The following is a 20,025-nucleotide window of genomic DNA, read 5'->3' on the forward strand; positions in this document are numbered from 1 at the left end:
GAGAGCAACCGAGGAGGGGGACTAGAAATTAAATAAAACTTCCCATAACCACTTTATACTAAAAGGGATGAAAAAAGGCCACGAGAATACAAGAAAAAAATGTCATAGCGATGGAGTTCGACGGCCCCAAAGGCCTTCATTCGGGCTCGGACGAGGGACAAACCCTTTACGTGAAAGCGGCAGGGGCGGCAGCACTCCGTTATGGATAATGGTAAGACCTACGGGCGCGCTGAATCACCGCGGGATGGGCGCGGAGATTACCCTCCGAGACACACGAAGAAGAGGAGGAGAACAAGGGGAAGAAAGAGAAAAAGAACAGAGCTTAGAGATGTCTTTAAGCGACAGTTCCTTCCTGCGTTCTCTCGTTTTCCACCAGCTTTCCTCCGCCTCCCATTTCCTCCTTGCCAGGCACCCTCTCTCATCTCTCTACCATTCTGCATTTTCCACATTTTCCCTTCTATCAGTTTTTCTTCATCTTCTTTTCCTACTCGGTTGCCCCTACCAACCAATGCTCTCTCTCTCTCTCTCTCTCTCTCTCTCTCTCTCTCTCCCCCCCCCCCTGGTCCGATCTAAATCAGCTTGGAGAGTTCTTTCCGCGAGGGGCTTTGCTTCAAGAACCCGGGGACGAGTAACGCTCACGGTACCATCCCCGACAGTCGGCGATATGACAGAAGTGTTCGGCGAACGCTTCGACCGGGAGATAGGACGCAGGGTTTGGCGGATCAAAAGAAAAACTGTTGCCATTTTTTTTTTTCCGTGCTGCCGTTTCCGCTATTCCCAGACCGTTGTTGCACTTGTTTACCAGCGTGTCTGTTGATGTTGCTGCTGCTACCCCTGCTTTTCTATTACCGTTCACAGCTAGTTTTCATTTTAACCTTACTTTGGTGAGGTGCTGTGATGAACTGCTAGTATTACCGCTTTTCTTTAACTTCGGGATAGCGTTTTTTTCGTGTTATTACTTTTACCTAATTATGCTCGTATTGCTTGTTCGTTGATAAATATGTTTGTATTTTAAAAAGCTTCTTGGAAATAGTGTAGGTCTTCTGTTATGTCATTCACTCTGGTCTGATCACGTTCTAGATTTGCAATTGCCAGTCCGGAGCTACATATTCACGAACGTTGGGTAGGGCTGGAAACTGTGTGTATGTAAATGTGTGTGTGTGTGTGTGTGTGTGTGTGTGTGTGTGTGTGTGTTGATTCTCTCTCTCTCTCTCTCTCTCTCTCTCTCTCTCTCTCCCTACTCTCTTATATACTAATTTCCTCGGTTATTGATTTTCTTCCCTATTGTTCAAGAAGGGGTATTACTTATTATCGCTGCAGAGGATTAAAAAGGGAAAACGTACCTACACACTTTTTCCTAGCAACACCTGGCGGCGAATACACGGTAGAAAATTATTGTATATGGCAAATGTGCTACAACGTTATTAGGCTGTTATTATAAGACCCTTCCAGACTTGTGTTCGTGGGTGCATGTAGGCGAAACTATCCTCTTTGATGGTAAAAATAGTAAAAGGCAAAGGGGCGAAAAAACGGCGAAATAAAGATAACAGTGAAGGGAATTGGGGCGAACCTCAAGCTCACGGAACATCTGGTCTTCTTGCACCTGAGGAAAGTTTCGGCAAAATTGAGCTTAATTCCACCGTTTGTAATTTTTAACTTTGAACTCATTTCCTGTTCCTTTGAAGCCTCGCTTAGTTTCGGGGGACCATTTATTACGGTTCCGTGAAAATTATGAATCCCTTTGATGCTCTCCTCGCGCTGATGGGAGCGGCGAGGCTTTGTCCTACTTAGTGTTCCAAATATTACGTTAAATAAGCATATTATTCCTGTAGGCTTCATCACGATAACATTACATAAATTATTTGTATTTTTTCTGTGACTGCTACGCCAATTCAGACTTTCCGGGTATAATTGTAGCATGTTACGGTTATATTCCTTTCTTTATATGTTTTTCTTTTGCCAGCGTTCTCTTTCCATCAAATACGTGAAGTGATGCGGTTTTTTTTCCTACCAACTAACGTGATGCGATCGGTGATGGTGTTCGTTGTTGCTTCTGAATGGGTGGCAATGTCGAGTCCAATTATGTCTCAATGGCTTTTTTTCTCTTAGTGTGCGTTTCTGTTTTCTAGGGTGATGCGTCTTGAATTTCTTTGTTTCGTATTTGATCTACTTTCGACATGTTTATTTTCCACGGTAGTCGCATAAAATAAGTGATTTATTCTCTCTCTCTCTCTCTCTCTCTCTCTCTCTCTCTCTCTCTCTCTCTCTCTCTCTCTCTCTCTCTCTCTCTCTCTCTCTCTCTCTCTCTCTCTCTCTCTCTCTCTCTCTCTCTCTCTCTCTCTCTCATCAGAAGGAAATTACCGGTAACACTTTAACTTCACATTCTCCATAAAGATGTTCACGTATTCCTTCCTCTTTTCTTCCTCTTCTTCCTTCCTTAATTTCCTTCCTGCACTCGAGCGTTCGACACCACTTTCACCTCCCTCCCACCCCCCCACCCCCGCACACACACACACACACACACAAACAATGCAGGATCCAGACCTCACAATCCCTCCATCTTAAGCGAATCAAATCGGAATAGGATAGAATTCAACACCAAAACATAACTCCACTTGGCTTCATCCATTTCATAACTTGCACATCTCCTCCTCTCTCCTCACTGTTTCTCATCTTTCTCGCCCGTTCCCTCTCCTTCCCTCCTCTCCAAAGCTTCTCAGCCGTCATGCATCTATCTTTCTATTCTTCCTTTCGTCGGTGTGCAATATGCTAACGACATATTCTGGGAAAACGTCGGTGTATTTCAAGCGGAATAAGAGTGTCAGGGAACGTTTGGTTTGCTTCCCCCCTTCCCCCGCCCTCACCCTGTCATGCGACCTGAGGCAACCCGAGGACGAAAAGCCTGACCACATGGGAAAAAGAGGAAGGAAAGAGAGAAAGAAAGAGAAAGGAACTGAGTGATGGTAGGAGGGAAGGACCTATAGGCAGTAATAGTAAGAGTAACGGTAGTAGTAGTGGTAGTAGTAGTAGTGGTAATAGTAGTAGTAGTAGCAGCAGAGGTAACAGTAGTAGTGGTAGTGGTGGCAGTAGTAGAAATAGTAAGGCGGAGAAAGACGGGGGGAAAGGAAAAAGTAGCAGGAGGAGGAGGAGAATAAGGATGAAAGGGGGAACATGAGGAGGAGGGGAATAATGTGATAGGAAGGGTAATATATTGGAAGATACATCGTTGGAACATTGGAGAACATATTGCTGAAGGACGGTGTTGTTGGGTAACCTATGGATGGTCATGGCTGGTTAAGTTTTGAGGGAGAGCAAAGATGAGATAGCACTTTGGTTCTAGTTAAACTTTATTCTCTTTCCGTCACTTTAAGCACGGATAATGCGTGAAAAATTCTGATAAAGATTGGGGAATGAAATATACGCAGAGACAGTGTGCTACCACGGGAAATGAGGCTTTGTACTGAGCGGAAGTAGAAAGAAAAACGGTAAAATATATAGTATCTAAATATAATTATTCTCTTTGCGTTACTTTACAAACCGAGGCTGCGCGGAAGATACTAAGAAATGTTAAGGGAATGAAATTGGAACGGATGATATACCTGAGATTTCATAATACGTGCACAGCGGAAAAGAGAAATACACAGAGAAAGCCTCAATAAGCAGACATTATTCTCTGCGCGCCACGGCAAACACACAGGACGCGCGAAAAATACAGGGACGAATAGAAGGGAATGAAATTTGGCGGTTGAGATATCATGGGAGGCAGAGAAGGAAATCATGGGTGAGGGAGTCAGTTGGCAATCATTATTTTTATCTTTCTGTTACTTTAAACGGTGAGGATCCATAAAAAAAACACTGATAAATAGGTAGGTACTGAAACTTGATGGGTGATAGCACGGGAAGCAAGAGAGGGAAGTTAAAGGCGAAAGAGTCCGTCTGTTTTTCAGCCGCAAAATGAATAAAAGATTCGATGCGACCCAAGCGGAAATGGCAGGGAAATGATGGACCCCCAGTACACTATGGCCGCGTCCAGACTTAAAAGCTTCGAAAATTAAAATTCGAGACACGGAAAAGGCGGAAAAGGCGAGGTGAAACACATTCGGGGGCTTATTATTCCACAATGAATTTCAGCGATCACTGTGGATTCATTTACACGTGGAAGCTATTCGTTATGTACTGATATTGGCTACATGCAGAATAAACAAATTTAATTAAGTTTTAATTCTGACACGCGAGAAAATCATTTGCCAAAATCATGAGTAAAATTAGTACTGACTGACTCTACTCGCCCACAACAGTGCCGACAACAGGAACCAGACTCACCAGAACAGGTCAACAGGGCAACGCACTTCTTGACTCGCGCTAATATGGGAGGTGCTCACCAATAAGTACGCACCATTCGAATTAGTACTCACATCAGGGGGAAAGAATTACCCTGGAAAATTTGTGGAGGCATAAAAAAATAACTTGCAAAAAAAAAAAAAAATAGAAGAATATTTACCAATTTATTTTGACGGGCCTTCATACCTTGGCTCAGTTTTCGGGAGTAAACATTTTTTCTTCTTGATGGTGATTAAAATGGCGTATAAACAAAATAGCGATCGTAGCCTGAACAACCCGCACGTGCTCTTCGTCGCTTCTACACTAAGCAGCTCCTGGGAAAGTACGTCTCACAATAAACCAACAGCAACACGACACAGGCGCTAAAACTCTTGTCCCACGCTTACATCAACAATACAGTCACTCGCACGTATTGCTCTGCGTATTCATGCTAAACTGTATTAAACAAAGCGTACGGTACAGGCAGCGTGTTTAGCGACGAGACAGCACGGGACGGCGTACATCAAGTATTCCTCGCATAAGGCACGGCGGCTAAAGCGAACGATGCCTTGGCTGTGATAAATATTGATCCCGTGTCTTGGTGGGGCTTGAGACTCCTGTGGCGAGGGATTCACGGTGATATCCTGAACAGATGAGGCGGAGAGGGGGAAGAAGGGAGGGAGGGAGGGAGGGAGGGAGGCAGAGGGGAAGAATGGAAGGAGGAAGAAAAGAATGAAGAAGGCTAGAATGGAGTCATAGAGAGAGAGAGGGAGAGAAGTAAGAAGTGAGGGAAACATGAAGAGCCAAAGAGAGATAGAAAGGAAGGAATAGAATGAATGAAATAGGAATATCGGCGAAGGGAGTGAGTGAGCGGAGACAGAGATAAAGGCAAAGTGAAAGGGAGGGAAGAAGATAGAGAAGAGGGCAGTGATAGAGCGAACTGAGGGAGAGAGGGAGGGAAGAAAATAGGGAATGAAGCAGAAATAGAAGTAGGGAAGAGGAAAAGAGACGGAGGGAGAGGATAGAAGAGAGGATAGAAGGATGGGAAGAAGGCAGGCACAGAAGCAGGAAGTCTGGGAAGAAGATAGAGAAGAGGGCAGTGATAGAGTGAACTGAGGGAGAGAGGGGGGGAAGAAGATAGGGAATGAGGCAGAGATAGAAGTAGGGAAGAGGAAAAAGGGACGGAGGGAGAGAAGAGAAGGATGGGAAGAAGGCAGGCACAGAAGCAGGGAGTCAGGGAAGAAGATAGAGAAGAGGGCAGTGATAGAGTGAACTGAGGGAGAGAGGGGGGGAAGAAGATAGGGAATGAGGCAGAGATAGAAGTGGGGAAAAGGGAAAAGGGACGGAGGGAGAGGATAGAAGGATGGGAAGAAGGCAGGCACAGAAGCAGGGAGTCTGGGAAGAAGATAGAGAAGAGGGCAGTGATAGAGTGAACTGAGGGAGAGAGGGAGGGAAGAAGATAGGGAATGAGGCAGAGATAGAAGTAGGGAAGAGGAAAAAGGGACGAAAGGAGAGGATAGATAGAAGGATGGGAAGAAGGCAGGCACAGAGGCAGGGAAGCAGGGAGGAAGATTGGAAGAGGAGCAAGGACGGAGACACGAAGACAGGACAGGCAGTCTCCACAGCACACCATGGAGAGCTAATTTATGGAGTGCAAGGGCCCGGCGTGTTTTCTTTCTATCTCCCCCGTCACTCAAGCAGCACCTGAGGAGGAGGAGAATGCCGCTTGCTGCAGAAACACTTTGACGTTAATTCTTTGGAGAAATTGTTGGAGTGAGAGCGACGTTTTGACTTTGCCGTGATTTCCTCAGCTTTACTTTACGCTGTTTCAACTCTCACACAAATTGAAGCGTTTATTTACATTGTGACTCAAGGGATTAAGAATTTGGCTTATCTCGCAGTGTCTCTCGCTTTCCATCATCAAATTTTAAAAGCCTTTCTACTGCACGGTGAATATGAACACTTTGAGGGGTGATACGCAGATAGATGATAATTGTTCGTAAAAACCGATAGTATTTGTACACGCTCAAACGCAAGGTCATTTTCTATATTGACAAAACATATTGGTAATCATCATTTTACACACACACACACACACACACACACACACAACATCACCACGACACATTATTCATTATCTTTTTTTTTTTGTCTATTCCTTAACGAAACATCCGCTTGCCAAATGGCGGAGGAAAAGAGTTCACGGAGGAAGAAAGGAAGGAGGAAGTCAGCGGAGAGGAGAAAACGGGGAGACTGAAAAGCGGAGAGGAGGAGAAAGGGGAAACTATGAAAATTTAAAGAGAGAGAAGCAAAGAGGAAGGAGGTAGTAAAAAGTGCCATGCAGGAAGCAGCGATGGAGGAATGGCCGGATGAAAAGACGGGAGCTAAGTAAAAAAGAGAAGGGAAGGAGAGAGAGAGAGAGAGAGAGAGAGAGAGAGAGAGAGAGAGAGAGAGAGAGAGACGTCGCATCCTTGTACACGCAGTAAACATTTGCACAGTGCCGTAAATCAGATTCCCGGAGCGAGAGAGAGAGAGAGAGAGAGAGAGAGAGAGAGAGAGAGAGAGAGAGAGAGAGAGCGAACAACTAAACACACAAACACAGATACATCGAGACCGACAGACCGACAGACGAGACAAAAACCGACAGAAAAACGAAGGAGCAAAACAAAGGATAACTGAAGCCAAGGAAGCCCACGCTGAATAATCAACACCCACTGCCGAGGCAACCGCGGCTGAGAGCGGAGAACAACAACGCCGTATAATTCAAAAGGGGCTATTTATGTCTGTCTGTGGACCGCGGAGGTGTAGGATAGACTTTCAATACCACTTAATTCACCCAATCGATACGCTCTTGCAGGCGGGTGGGTCCAGGAGTAAGTTTCCGTTATTCATTATGCAGTCCGACTCGTATATTGATACAAGATAAATATGACCGCCAATATATATCTCCCATTCTTTTTCTCAGCCTCCGGTAAGTACGTGTGTCGGGATATATTATACTCCTGAATGCCTTCGATATATATTCTTTACGTATAAACAGGCCATTTAAGTTTTCCATTAAATCTGGAAGTTAATAGATAGGCCTCCCATTAAGCGATTTACTGCGCGATATTTCCCTAGTCTTTCACGAGGGGAATGACGGTGCATCAATCTCAACTTCAGATATTTGCCACAATGAATCCCGCGACCGACGCCATTCTGAAGTGGGAGACGTAAAATGCCTCCGCAGTAACTGTCTCGCCTGGCTGAGGGGGAAGTTATGACCGGAGGCGCACATATTACAATGGGGAAAGAAATTAAAAGAAATATCAGTTTTATATCGAATAAGAAATAGGAATGACACGGCAGGACATAGGTGAGAATGGATAGTGTGGCAGATACGGATGAAAAATAAAGAGTAACAGGAGAAACATGTGGTAAACGATAGATGGAAGAAAGAAGAAAACGAGAAGGAGAAGGAGGAGGAGAAGGGTGAAGGCTGGAGTGGCCGCAGCGGTCCACGAAGTAATCCCAGCGTCCATGGCAGGATTGAGGAGGATTTGTTGAAGCTCTGGCCGGCATCCATGAGCGGATCCAATGCTTTATGGAAGGATCTGGCGGTTCATAAGAGGATCCCACCTGCCCGACGCGGCTACTGGCGGGGAACCGAACACGGATTTATGTAATGGTGAAGGCGGAATATACCACGTGAAATCCTCGCCCCGCTAACGCCAGAAACCCGGGAGGCGCAGAGGAAAAGTTAAGGATGCTTGGGAAAGTCACCACCACCACCGCCACGAGACCTAAACTTCAGCAAATCGAGATGAAGACACGTATTTTCTTTCCTGATATGCGTCCTTTTATCTGTCTCCTTGTCACGAGACTAAGGCATAAGCAAATCGCGATAACTGTCATTCCCTTTTCACGTCTCTAGGGAGGGAAATGTATTATCTATCTAATATAAGCACAGATATGTTAAGAAGCGTGCTACGATAAAGTCCATTGTCCGATTTTTGATGGGGACAATCTTAAAATGAGTGTTACTATACAGCCTTAAGGCATGGCGTGTCGGCGCTATATAGCAACACAGTGAGCATTGTTGTTGTCACTGAAACGGACTTTAGATATTATGATATTGACATTTCATATTATATTCTTCGTACACGTCTATCTTTCACTCGACTCTCGTCACCGTTCACATTCATCGGCGCCAACGACAATGCAAAGTTTCCGTTTTCAAAGGTATAATTTTGTGACATCGGCGTAATTTTTCCTCTGGAGGGTATAAGTTTTTTTTCACATCCTTCGCTTCCTCCTTTTTAACATCTGCGACCCACGCTGTTTCTACGCACCAAGAGTTATAAATAACACAAGACAGTAATAATTTTCTCAGTATAAACAACTCTTATTCATTATTCATTACTGGAGAGGTTAAAGTGGACGATACATTTATAAACTGTCCTCTTTAACCTCCTTACTCCGTCCACAGAGATAACGGTTACTTCTTGCGTTGCATAACGAAATGAATTGCTAAGCCTACAGGCATAAAATATATTTTTAACTACATTAACTTTGCTTCGTCCTCATTCATCTCTTCAATGTTTTTAACCCTCAATACACAAATTATGCATGATGAATGTTTGAGTTACATAATAAGATAAATAGAAAAGGGGAATAAACATAATTCAATTCGAGCACATTCGCGTTTTAAGTGATTTTTCGTTTCATCCTCTTTCTCCTCTTCAGTCTCCCTCAACCCTCAGGACAAACTGTTCTTGCAGCGAGGGTGACATTTTTGTCTTCTTTTGCATACCAAGATATTTTGGAATGTGAATAATCATAATGGCATTGTAATGTGTTAACAGCTTTTTTATGTTATTCTTTGTTTTAACCTTTTTTACCTCTTGAATCATCCTTTTCCCTCACGCAAACAGTTCTTGAGCAAGGACGAATGATTCCGTTTTGCATAATGAAATGAAATGAATAGAGAACTGCGGAAGCATAATAACTTCTAATATTCAAACAAGAAGGAAAATATTCATACTCAGTTGGTTTGTTCTCTTTCACCTCTTCAATCTTGGTTATCCCTCAGCACAGTCCTTGCAGCGAGAGCGATAAATCAGCTCCGTGTTGTATAACGAGGTAAATTAGCGTAGATTTTCGTCACGTCACCTCTCACGCCCCATCACCGCGCTGCCGTCCCGATGAGGCCATTTATATCTCATTATCATAACTCACTTCGCACACTTCACCTGCAAATCCTGGGGGCGGCAAGGGGCGGACGCTCAGTAGACTCAAGGTTAATAAATATCTGCAACTCGCTCGTTTCCAGTGCAAAGCCTCATGTTGATTCCACTCTGACCTACGAATAATTGTCCCAATGTCGGGTCCTTTTACTAAGCCTCCTTACGCTTCCTCTAATAATTATCATTCAGCGGGACTTCCTTTGTCTCTTACTCCGTCTCTGTCATTCTGTGTTTGACTGGTCCGTCTGTCACTCCGTCTATCTTCTTGTCGGTTTAATAATTATATTCCAAGGGCACACTGGTTTGTATAACTCTCTCTCTCTCTCTCTCTCTCTCTCTCTCTCTCTCTCTCTCTCTCTCTCTCTCTCTCTCTCTCTCTCTCTCTCTCTCTCGTAAATGAAAGGGAAAATTTGTCTGGCCTTCGCATAGCAAGGAATGCATCAAAGAGTCTGGGGAGGAATAAGATAACCTCAGACTGAACAGGTGACGTCTTACATAATACTAGGGACGTGACTCAGACAACGATATAGCCTTTACAAACGTTCAAAATAGCTACCCAGTCTCAGCACGTCATCACGGATTTACGTTCTCGATATCGATACTGATGAATACAAGTTATATCGGGGGCGACGTCCGCGCCAAATAACAAGCTGGATGGTATTCCTCGCGCCCGTCGTGTCTATTTGCATCCGAGGAAAAATCTGCTTGTCAGTGTCCAGAATACATCCACATCTTTCCCGTGACCTTGAGAGAGAGAGAGAGAGAGAGAGAGAGAGAGAGAGAGAGAGAGAGAGAGAGAGAGAGAGAGAGAGAGAGAGAGAGATAATGAGCTAAGAATATCATGGTGTTTAGATCTTTATTTTTATCTACTGCTAGTGAGAGTTCAAGGTGCTTTACGAAGGGTTCAAGGTCTGGAGATGATGAAAGGGAAAGAAAAGTGAGGGAAGGGCAGTGAACGGCGTTGTTGTCAGGCGGATCAGCACTACACTTCTTACCTCTAATGTCGAACCACGTCAACGCATCACAAATCCTAACCTCAGCTTTTCCCTCACTCTATAAAGCCACATCTCCCTCACCCCTCAGACTTTACTCCTGACACTCACCTCAAACTATTCCCTCTCCCCCAAGTCCCACACTCTCTTCTCTCTCCCTCCACACTCTCCACACAGTAACTTCACTCAGCCTCTCCCGCGCACCCTAAATGGCCGTCTCTCTCCCTCACGTTCCATACAGCTAACCCGTTCTTTCTCCCTCTCACCCCTCACGTTCAAGACACCTCAACCCATCCATAAACGGCCGGGTCTATCCTCCTCCCCTCCTCTCCAGCTCCCTCCCCTCCTACACTCATGCCACACGGAGGAGCCACACCCGCCTCATTCTTCACAGACAGGACACCTTTAGCTCCCGCAGTGCAGCCCGGCCACGCTCCACCACGCTCCCTTCTCGATCTGCAAGCCGACCCTCAGTACCGTTTGAAGTACCCTGCACAGGTGGTCACACCTTTGCCATCCTCCCTCTCTCCTCCGCAAACTAAAACTCACCACACTTTTTCTCTCCCCTTTTAAATTCCCTCGCAAATCACGTCTTTTCTAATCTATCTTTTTTTATCTCTACTTTCCTTACACTCTCACCTTCGAACTAAAACTAGACTCCCCGTGCTGTTCCCTTTCATTTTCCTTAAGAAGCCTGGGTCTCCTCAAATCTTTCGTCTTTTTTTATCTTTACCCTCCTTTCTCCCTCCTCTTCACACTAAAATTAGCCACACCTTTTCTGAACTATTTTCTTACCTCCCTCATGAATCCTGGACCTTTTCTAATATCATAACCTTCTCACTCTCTGGAACCACCCTAAATAGACAGCCATAACATTATTCTAATCACAATCTTGCATAATTTCGATACATTTTCCCCACCTACACTTCCCTAACCTTTATTTCAAACCAAAACTATCTTTCCTCCCTTTCCTCCTTTTTTCTCGCAATGCTAAAACTTCTTGGATGGACGGTTGCACCAATCCTTCCATCACTATTTTGCATGTAATAGCTTCAGTCCCCCCTCTATACTCTCATCAATTTCCTTACGAGCCCCAAACTCTTTCCAGGCCCTCCTTCTTTTCTTCTTTCAACGCTAAAATATGTTGGACAGACGGTAGTACCTTTCCTTCCCCCTCTCCACCCGGCACAAGCTGCCCACACTTCTCCCTTACTATCTCTCCTCACATTTCTTTCTCTCTAAACCTCCTTCCCCTTCCCTCACACATTTACACCTCCATTTGAAAAACCTCAGGTAGAGAGTGGAATCTTTTCACTCACTTTATCCTGCACAAACTAGCCACATCCCAAATCTACTCTCTTTTTCTTTCTGGACCAAAACCTTTCCTGCACCTCGAGTCCCTTCCTCCATGAAGTAATCCCCTGGTTAGGTGTGTTCCCACTTCTCCCTTCAACTCCCGTAAACCTGGAGCCTAACTAGGGGTGTAAAACTGCCTGGGGGAAAGCCTAGTCTACGCCTGGCCCCTCACCCTCGCCTCGCCCTTGAGAGCCGCCCCTCCAAACAGCCCTGAGAACGATCCCGGCAAATAATTAGAGGCCACATGAGGCTCGAGGGTCAGATAGGCCGTTAGAAGAGTTCACGAAAGGGCCACTTTATGGAATGGGCAGTCCAGAAGGCGCTCCAGCCTGGTGGGTCCTGCGTTCCTTGTTGAGTTATAAAGGTAAGAAGAGTGTAAGGTATTGAGATGCTGTTGTGCATTCTTTGGGCCTCGCGCGGGGTGTCGGAAGAGCTGGGTTATCCTATTCTGCTGTCATGATAATCTTCTTGAGGTAATAGTCCTTGCATACAGGTCGGTCCAGAGGATTTATTGTGTCGCGTTGCTCATGTGTTTGTGTGTGTGTGTGTGTGTGTGTGTGTGTGTGTGTGTGTGTGTGTGTGTGTGTGTGTGTGTGTGTGTGTGTGTGTGTGTGTGTGTGTGTGTGTGTGTGTGTGTGTGTGTGTGTGTGTGTTCGTGTGTATGATGAAACTAATACCATATTTTTGCGTGTACAGAAATATCGCATTTTTTCGATGTTTATTTATAGTTGATGTGGCGCGCCTTCCATGAGAGGAAATAAATATAAGATCAGAGGTACTATTTTTTTTCCTTCACTGATGAAAAACCATCACACACACACACACATAAAAAAAACCCATAATTCATTCCATCCGAGTCAAGAGACGTTCATTACCCGTCACAAACAAGAAGAGAGTAGCAACACACCAGAAGGGAATCACCTTAACTTTAATACCTTGGGAACTTATGATTATCTTGAGTGTATTTATGTTTATCATCTAAACCCGCGCCTTATTTACAATGTTAATTAGGTAAGCGCCTCTCTGAATGCGTGGGGGTTATCAAGATGAAGCTGGAGTAATCTTGCCCCGCCCAACCAGAAGATGCCCCATAGGGAGTGTATACAGAGCCCCGAGCCCCGTGGTCAACCCAGTGCAAGGTCCAAGTCTCCTCGTGGTAAGTGGTGTTAGTAGGAATATGAAGGAATGCTGGAAAACAGGAGGTGAGTTCGTGCGGTTAGTATTGCATATTCTTTCTTTCCCTTACTTACTAGGAAGCTCATGGCCCATCACCGTCTGTCATGCTGTGTTCGTGTTCGTGTGAGTGTGTGTGTGTGTGTGTGTGTGTGTGTGTGTGTGTAACGGCCGTCCATGTGTTAGGGTAAGAGAGGCAATGCATATCTGCCTGAAGGGGTTAAGTTTTCGCCTGATTTCCCTCCCCTTTGAAGCGCCGTCACCGTAAATTTATCTTTTTCAATGGAGTCTGACGTGCCATGAGGACGCGCCAGTTACCGTGAACCCCTGCCAGACTAGACATGCATCACCTCTGTCCTCCAATTAGTGTCATTCTTATATCTACATGTGAACTTATCAATTGCTTAATAGTAAGTGTACAGTTTGTGCCGTATAATTAACTTCCACCTCTTTCATTTTCGTTATTACACTAGTGCCGGTGTTAGTCACACAATACGAGAAGCACGTCAGAGTTTTACTGAATAGAAACGAACGTAAAATTGAAAGTGTGTTAGGGTAGGAGAATCGTAACAAATAGTGACGTGTAATGACGTCACGCTTAAAGGGGTCTGTCCCTCCCTCCCTCACGCTAAGACTGGCGGCGGGGGAAGGCAGGAAGTGACCCCTCCGCCTGACGTCACCTCCCACCACTACTACACCTACAAAGCCGTCACTGCAGAAGCTTTCCAGTGACGTTATTTACACCCACCACTACACGTATAGCCACCTCTGCGCTCATAATCCCCACAATAATCCTAACACAAAGACAAGGAAGTGCAACGATTATAGAAAAACAAAGCAAAGAAAAGCAAGACGAATTTACTTGATACAACCACTCACACTTTTTTTTTTTTATTCTTTGATATTTCTCACGCAAGCACACGCAATCAAACTACCCGTTACAAAGGCTCGTTAAGTGAAACAAAATGAACCGATCTACTAATTTGATTGCAGTGACTATATATAATTGTTTAAATGTTTAACAATGGAGGTGCGTGATTCACACAGCATAACACTTCCTTGCAGTAAGCCAACATTAACTGCCTTAACCATTTATTAGGCTCCAAAACCTTTTATGCGAATCTAATCTCTGACGTGCTTCTCTGGGCCGCTCCCTCAGGTCACCCATGCAAGTCATTCAACACGTGAGTCAGTGATTGAGTCCGGGCCCGGGGGATGGCAGGGCCGTACGCCAATCTCACTCAAGCTCATTAGTCTCAAAACAATATGAACGCTGAATTGATTTTCGCCTCAGTGCACAGGTGATAGCAGCACTGTCATCCCCCGGAGATACAAGATCACCACTACCACGACCACCATTACCGCCACTATTAGCATTACCACTACCAATGTTATTTGTGTTAGAGTTAGAGGGAGCGGCCATAACCACCACCATTATTACCATTAAATTAATGTCATAACCTTAAACATGCTCACCTACCTTCCGTCACGGCTGCTAAGTAAACGAGCTCCTGAGATACCCCTAACAACATAGGTCACTAATAAAACGTGAACTGACCAAGAACTTAATAAACACATGAAACAAGGAAGAAGTGTCAATAAAAGTCCTCGGGTTGGAGGTGGCCAGACACATAACACAAGGATCATTGATTCACATGTGCTTTAGAGTAAGTGGCCCAAACACATAAAATAAGGAACATAAAAAATAAAAATATGCTCAAATGTAACAAATTAAAACTAAATGGTAAAATAAAGGCATGCAAAACCACTGTCTGTGTGTGTGCGTGTGTCTGGTTGGTGTGTGCTGGCGGAATATAACGAAACATTACCGACAAAACATGGCTTGCTCACTTTAATGATTCTTCTGAAAGGGTGTAATCAAAATTACTTCGCTGATAACAAGATGTAATCTTATGCAGGTGATGCCACCACTGTAATGAAAGGCGACATGGAATTAGATCCCATTTAATAGGATCTGCAGTGCTTATGCGATATTAATGTGGCAGAGGATAATTACGCCTTCTGAGCCAAAATATGAAGGAGAATATATTTCCCTGATAAGGAGGAATGCGCGCTCTTTTGCTCCAAGGGAACGCGGTAAATTCCAGAATCTTTTCCTACAGTCCCGGCGGAGCGGCCTTCTTAAAACCAAAACTGAAGTCCTGCCACATTAGGGCGTGTTGCGGCGACCGGCGGCGCTGCAGGCTGGGGGGGGGGAGGGGGGGGATGGAATGGGATTAAGGGAGAATGTGAGCAGAGGAGAGGGTGTGAAAGAGGTATAGGATGGGGAGTGGGGGGCGATGAGGAATGCTGATAGGGAAAGGACACGGGGGGAGACGGGAAGGGGGGGGCAACGGCACGAGGGGGGGGAAGAAGGGGGGGTGGCAGGCAACGGCACGGGGGACTAAGAAGTCTCTCCGGGAGTTCGCAGGAATTATTATTTTTTGGGCGTGCTTCTGTGTGTGTGTGTGTGTGTGTGTGTGTGTGTGTGTGTTTCTATAAATATGTGTATATATATATATATATATATATATATATATATATATATATATATATATATATATATATATATATATATATATATATATATATATATATATATATATATATATATATATATATATATATATATATATATATATATATATATATATATATATATATATATATATATATATATATATATATATATATATATATATATATATATATATATATATATATATATATATATATATATATATATATATATATATATATATATATATATATATATATATATATATATATATATATATATATATATACACCTGGATTTCAGAAAACATTAACCCAGGATTACTTAGATTTAGATTTTTGATTGATTGGGAATATTTTTTTTCATTAAAAACCTTCAACGTTTTCAGCTGTATGTTGAGTATCAAAAAGACCGCTTCCACAGTTTTATACATCGACTAACGTGAAAATGGGCAAACTAAAAACGCTCCATGAATTTGAGCAGGATGTATTTTTGTGAATTTAGATCATAAGAAAATAAAAACTAATGTTTCTCTGCTCTCTGCAGCAATAGACTATCTGTCCTGGTGTCCAGCGGGGTGTGGTGTGTCCTTGCCGTGTACTCATTACTACGTACAGAGGGAGGACGCGAGGCGCCGCTTGTACTTACTGCGAGTGATGGCTCGGACGAACTCGCCCCGGAAGTCGCTGGTGCCCACGTCGTTGCGGCTCTGGATGGAGAAGTAGTACTCGGTGTTCAGGTTGAGGCCGGGCACGGTGTAGGTGTAAACGCCGAACTCCAACACGTCCACGTACTGGTAACTGCTGGAAGACTTACTGCGATACCGTATGCGAAAGTACTGCGGCTGCCCCCCGTCGAAGCCCGGTATCCAGGCGAGAGTGACCGAGTCGTGGGTGGTGTTGAGGATCTGAGGGCGGAGGAAGGGAGGGAGAAGTCGTGTTAGTATGGCCGTGGGTAGCGTTGTGAATCTGAGGACAAATTAAGGGATGGAATAGTCGTGTCATAATGGTATGGTGTGACGATGAGAGCAGGAGGCCGGGAGAGTGGTAAGTCTGATAAGGGTCGTAGGTCATGACAAAATGATGGGGAAAAAGAGGAGTGACCATGGAGAAGGGTGAGGGTACTGGATATCGTGTTATTATAGAAGAGAACAATGATGGTGATCAACAGTGACTGCGAGAGGAGGGTTAGTGTAACCAATTAAATACAATAAATCGCATTATTAATTTTCATAATATATGCCACATACAAATTTACATTTGTCGGTGAATGAGTTATAAATATTATCCCCGTAACATGCAATAAATAAAAAAATAACACAGTGAGCTGCATTCGTTACTGTTAAACCTATGTGTTTGATGGATTCAGTGAACGCTAATGTCAAAACTAGTCTACAAGTCGGAGGAGAAGCATTTAACAGTATGCAGTACTCCACACGCAGCGGTCAGGAGTGGGAACTTTGCACGAAATTCCAACAATGACTTTCGATCGCAGTCTACCAGTGAGGAGGGAACGGCGCAGAATGGCACACATCGCAGACTAGCACCGCACCGCACCGCACCGCAGAGATGGCACCACTATAAACACTTGCCTGCGCCATGACGGGCTGGAGCCGAATACCATCCAGGCCCCTCAAGCAAGCCTACCGGAACAATAGGCGGAGACGTAAAAAAAAAAATAAATAAATAAATAAATAAAAAAAATCTAAAACTCACACACACACACACACACACACACACACACACACACACACACACACACACACACACACACACTTTGGCGACTCTCCTCAAGGCCCTCGCCTGAGTAAACAGTCCCCGGCGCTGCAAGGAAGTGAAAGGAATAAAGATGCACTCTGATACCAAAGAGGAAGACAGTAAGACTATCAGCGTGATGCTATTATGGCAAAGCCCCGACGAGGCGCCGACACAGGGACGACGAGAACCTGTACGAAACGCTTTTGAAGGAGGAGCTAATGACTTCGAAAAAGAGAGAGAGAGAGAGAGAGAGAGAGAGAGAGAGAGAGAGAGAGAGAGAGAGAGAGAGAGAGAGAGAGAGAGAGAGAGAGAGAGAGAGAGAGAGAGAGAGAGAGAGAGAGAGAGAGAGAGAGAGAGAGAGTAGAAAAGCTAATGGACTCGTATTTGCAGCCCGGCGCAGGAGGGGAGTCGCCCGGACACTAAGGGAGAACTAATTGGAGGAGATATAGCGTGAACGGAGGAAATTTCTGCAAACTGAAAAGTGATAATTCGATCCTTGCATATAAAAAAATCTTCTTTGTCTATTTATCTACTACCTACCTATCTATCTATTTATCTATCTTTCTCATTTTTACAGTACCGATCTGCCTATAATATATGAATTATCGGTTATCGAGATGAAAGGAAAGTATTTCGAAACATTTTTTGAGTTCAGTCAGAGTCGTTAAGTTGACAAATATTTGGTTTCAGTCAACGATATCTTGATGAAACAATCGAATCTACGCGCGCCTTGTAAACCCACACAAGTGCTTCGAAGGAATACAGGGATCAACGTTAAGAGGGCGTGTGGGCAGACCATGGGCGTGACGCACCTTCAGGGCAAGGGGCGGGTCGGGCTGCGTGGGGCGGGTGAAACGGACCCGCGTGGTGGAGGCGCCCAGCTCGTTCTCGGCGACACACATAGTCGCCGTAGTCCTGCTCCCGCACGCTCTTGATGATGAAGGTGGACGCCCAGGTGACGAGGCCCGTCTGTGGAGAGGACAGAACAACAGACTGGTTAGTATACCATTCACGGCTCAAAATTAGAATAAATTATAAACTAATATATATATATATATATATATATATATATATATATATATATATATATATATATATATATATATATATATATATATATATATATATATATATATATATTAGGTACATTGATGACCAGCTTTTCTATTCTATCCAGATGCTTTGTTTCCAGATCCCACATAGTTATATATATGCAAATTGCATGGAGGCCGGATGTGTACAATGTACAAGTCACGTCGAAATTATTATTTATAGCATGCAAACTTTTGAGTAACAATGATCGACCATTAATTCACTACATAATTAATTTTAAGCGAAAAACACAAATAATTAATCGGCATTATTGGCGTTAAAAAAAAAAAAGACTAAATTATGACATGGGCGGCAGAGCAGCTGATGCTGAAGCCTTTAACGATGAAAAATATATATATATATATATATATATATATATATATATATATATATATATATATATATATATATATATAGAGAGAGAGAGAGAGAGAGAGAGAGAGAGAGAGAGAGAGAGAGAGAGAGAGAGAAAGAGAGAGAAAATATATATATATATATATATATATATATATATATATATATATATATATATATATATATATATATATATATATATATATATATATATATATATATATATATATATATATATATATATATATATATATATATATATATATATATATATATATATATATATATATATATATATATATATATATATATATATATATATATATATATATATATATATATATATATATATATATATATATATATATATATATATATATATATATATATATATATATATATATATATATATATATATATATATATATATATATATATATATATATATATATATATATATATATATATATATATATATATATATATATATATATATATATATATATATATATATATATATATATATATATATATAGGTAAGAGTTAGGGCTTGGTAGTGCAGGCGGCAGGAGTGTCTAGTTCCTCCCCCTTTAGAGGAGCCAAACAGCATCATGGTGCACAGCTCACCTTTATCGTCTCATTCTCGTACTTGTCGGGCCGGGCGCCGTTGGAGAGGAGGTGGCCGTCTCTCTTCCAGGAAAAGCTGATGTCAGGCGCTCCCTCGGCCAGACAGCGTAGGCGGCCCGTGCCCCCCAGCTCCACCGCAGCACGGTTCAGCAGCTGCAAAGCACGGCCAGTTAGAGGCGGTGCACGTGGCCACCGACATGCAGGTGTAAAAATGACATGTACGCACGAACAACTGATGGGTGGGTCTGACGCGAGTGAGGGACTATATATATATATATATATATATATATATATATATATATATATATATATATATATATATATATATATATATATATATATATATATATATATATATATATATATATATATATATATATATATATATATATATATATATATATATATATATATATATATATATATATATATATATATATATATATATATATATATATATATATATATATATATATGTGTGTGTGTGTGTGTGTGTGTGTGTGTGTGTGTGTGTGTGTGTGTGTGTGTTTAGCCTATTACGGTACAATCTTTAAATGCATTTCTCAATTCCTAATGGTGGGAAATATAAAACTCAAGTGAAAGGGTAATTG

At 42.9% G+C, this 20,025-nt stretch overlaps 1 protein-coding gene across 1 annotated transcript in view; it reads right to left on the reverse strand.

Moving 5' to 3' along the window:
* The window catches only part of LOC126990438 (nephrin-like), a gene marked incomplete at its 5' end in the record, with an annotated part of 34,182 nt that extends 14,615 nt beyond the window's left edge, over positions 1–19,567 (reverse strand). The window contains 4 exon segments of the mRNA XM_050849047.1: positions 16,233–16,491; positions 18,154–18,241; positions 18,243–18,310; positions 19,415–19,567. Coding sequence (XP_050705004.1) covers positions 16,233–16,491; positions 18,154–18,241; positions 18,243–18,310; positions 19,415–19,567 — 568 coding nt within the window.
* Between the last annotated feature and the right edge of the window lie 458 nt (positions 19,568–20,025).

The sequence above is a fragment of the Eriocheir sinensis genome, unplaced genomic scaffold (genome assembly GCF_024679095.1).
Source record: "Eriocheir sinensis breed Jianghai 21 unplaced genomic scaffold, ASM2467909v1 Scaffold1645, whole genome shotgun sequence".
NCBI classification, from domain to species: domain Eukaryota; kingdom Metazoa; phylum Arthropoda; class Malacostraca; order Decapoda; family Varunidae; genus Eriocheir; species Eriocheir sinensis.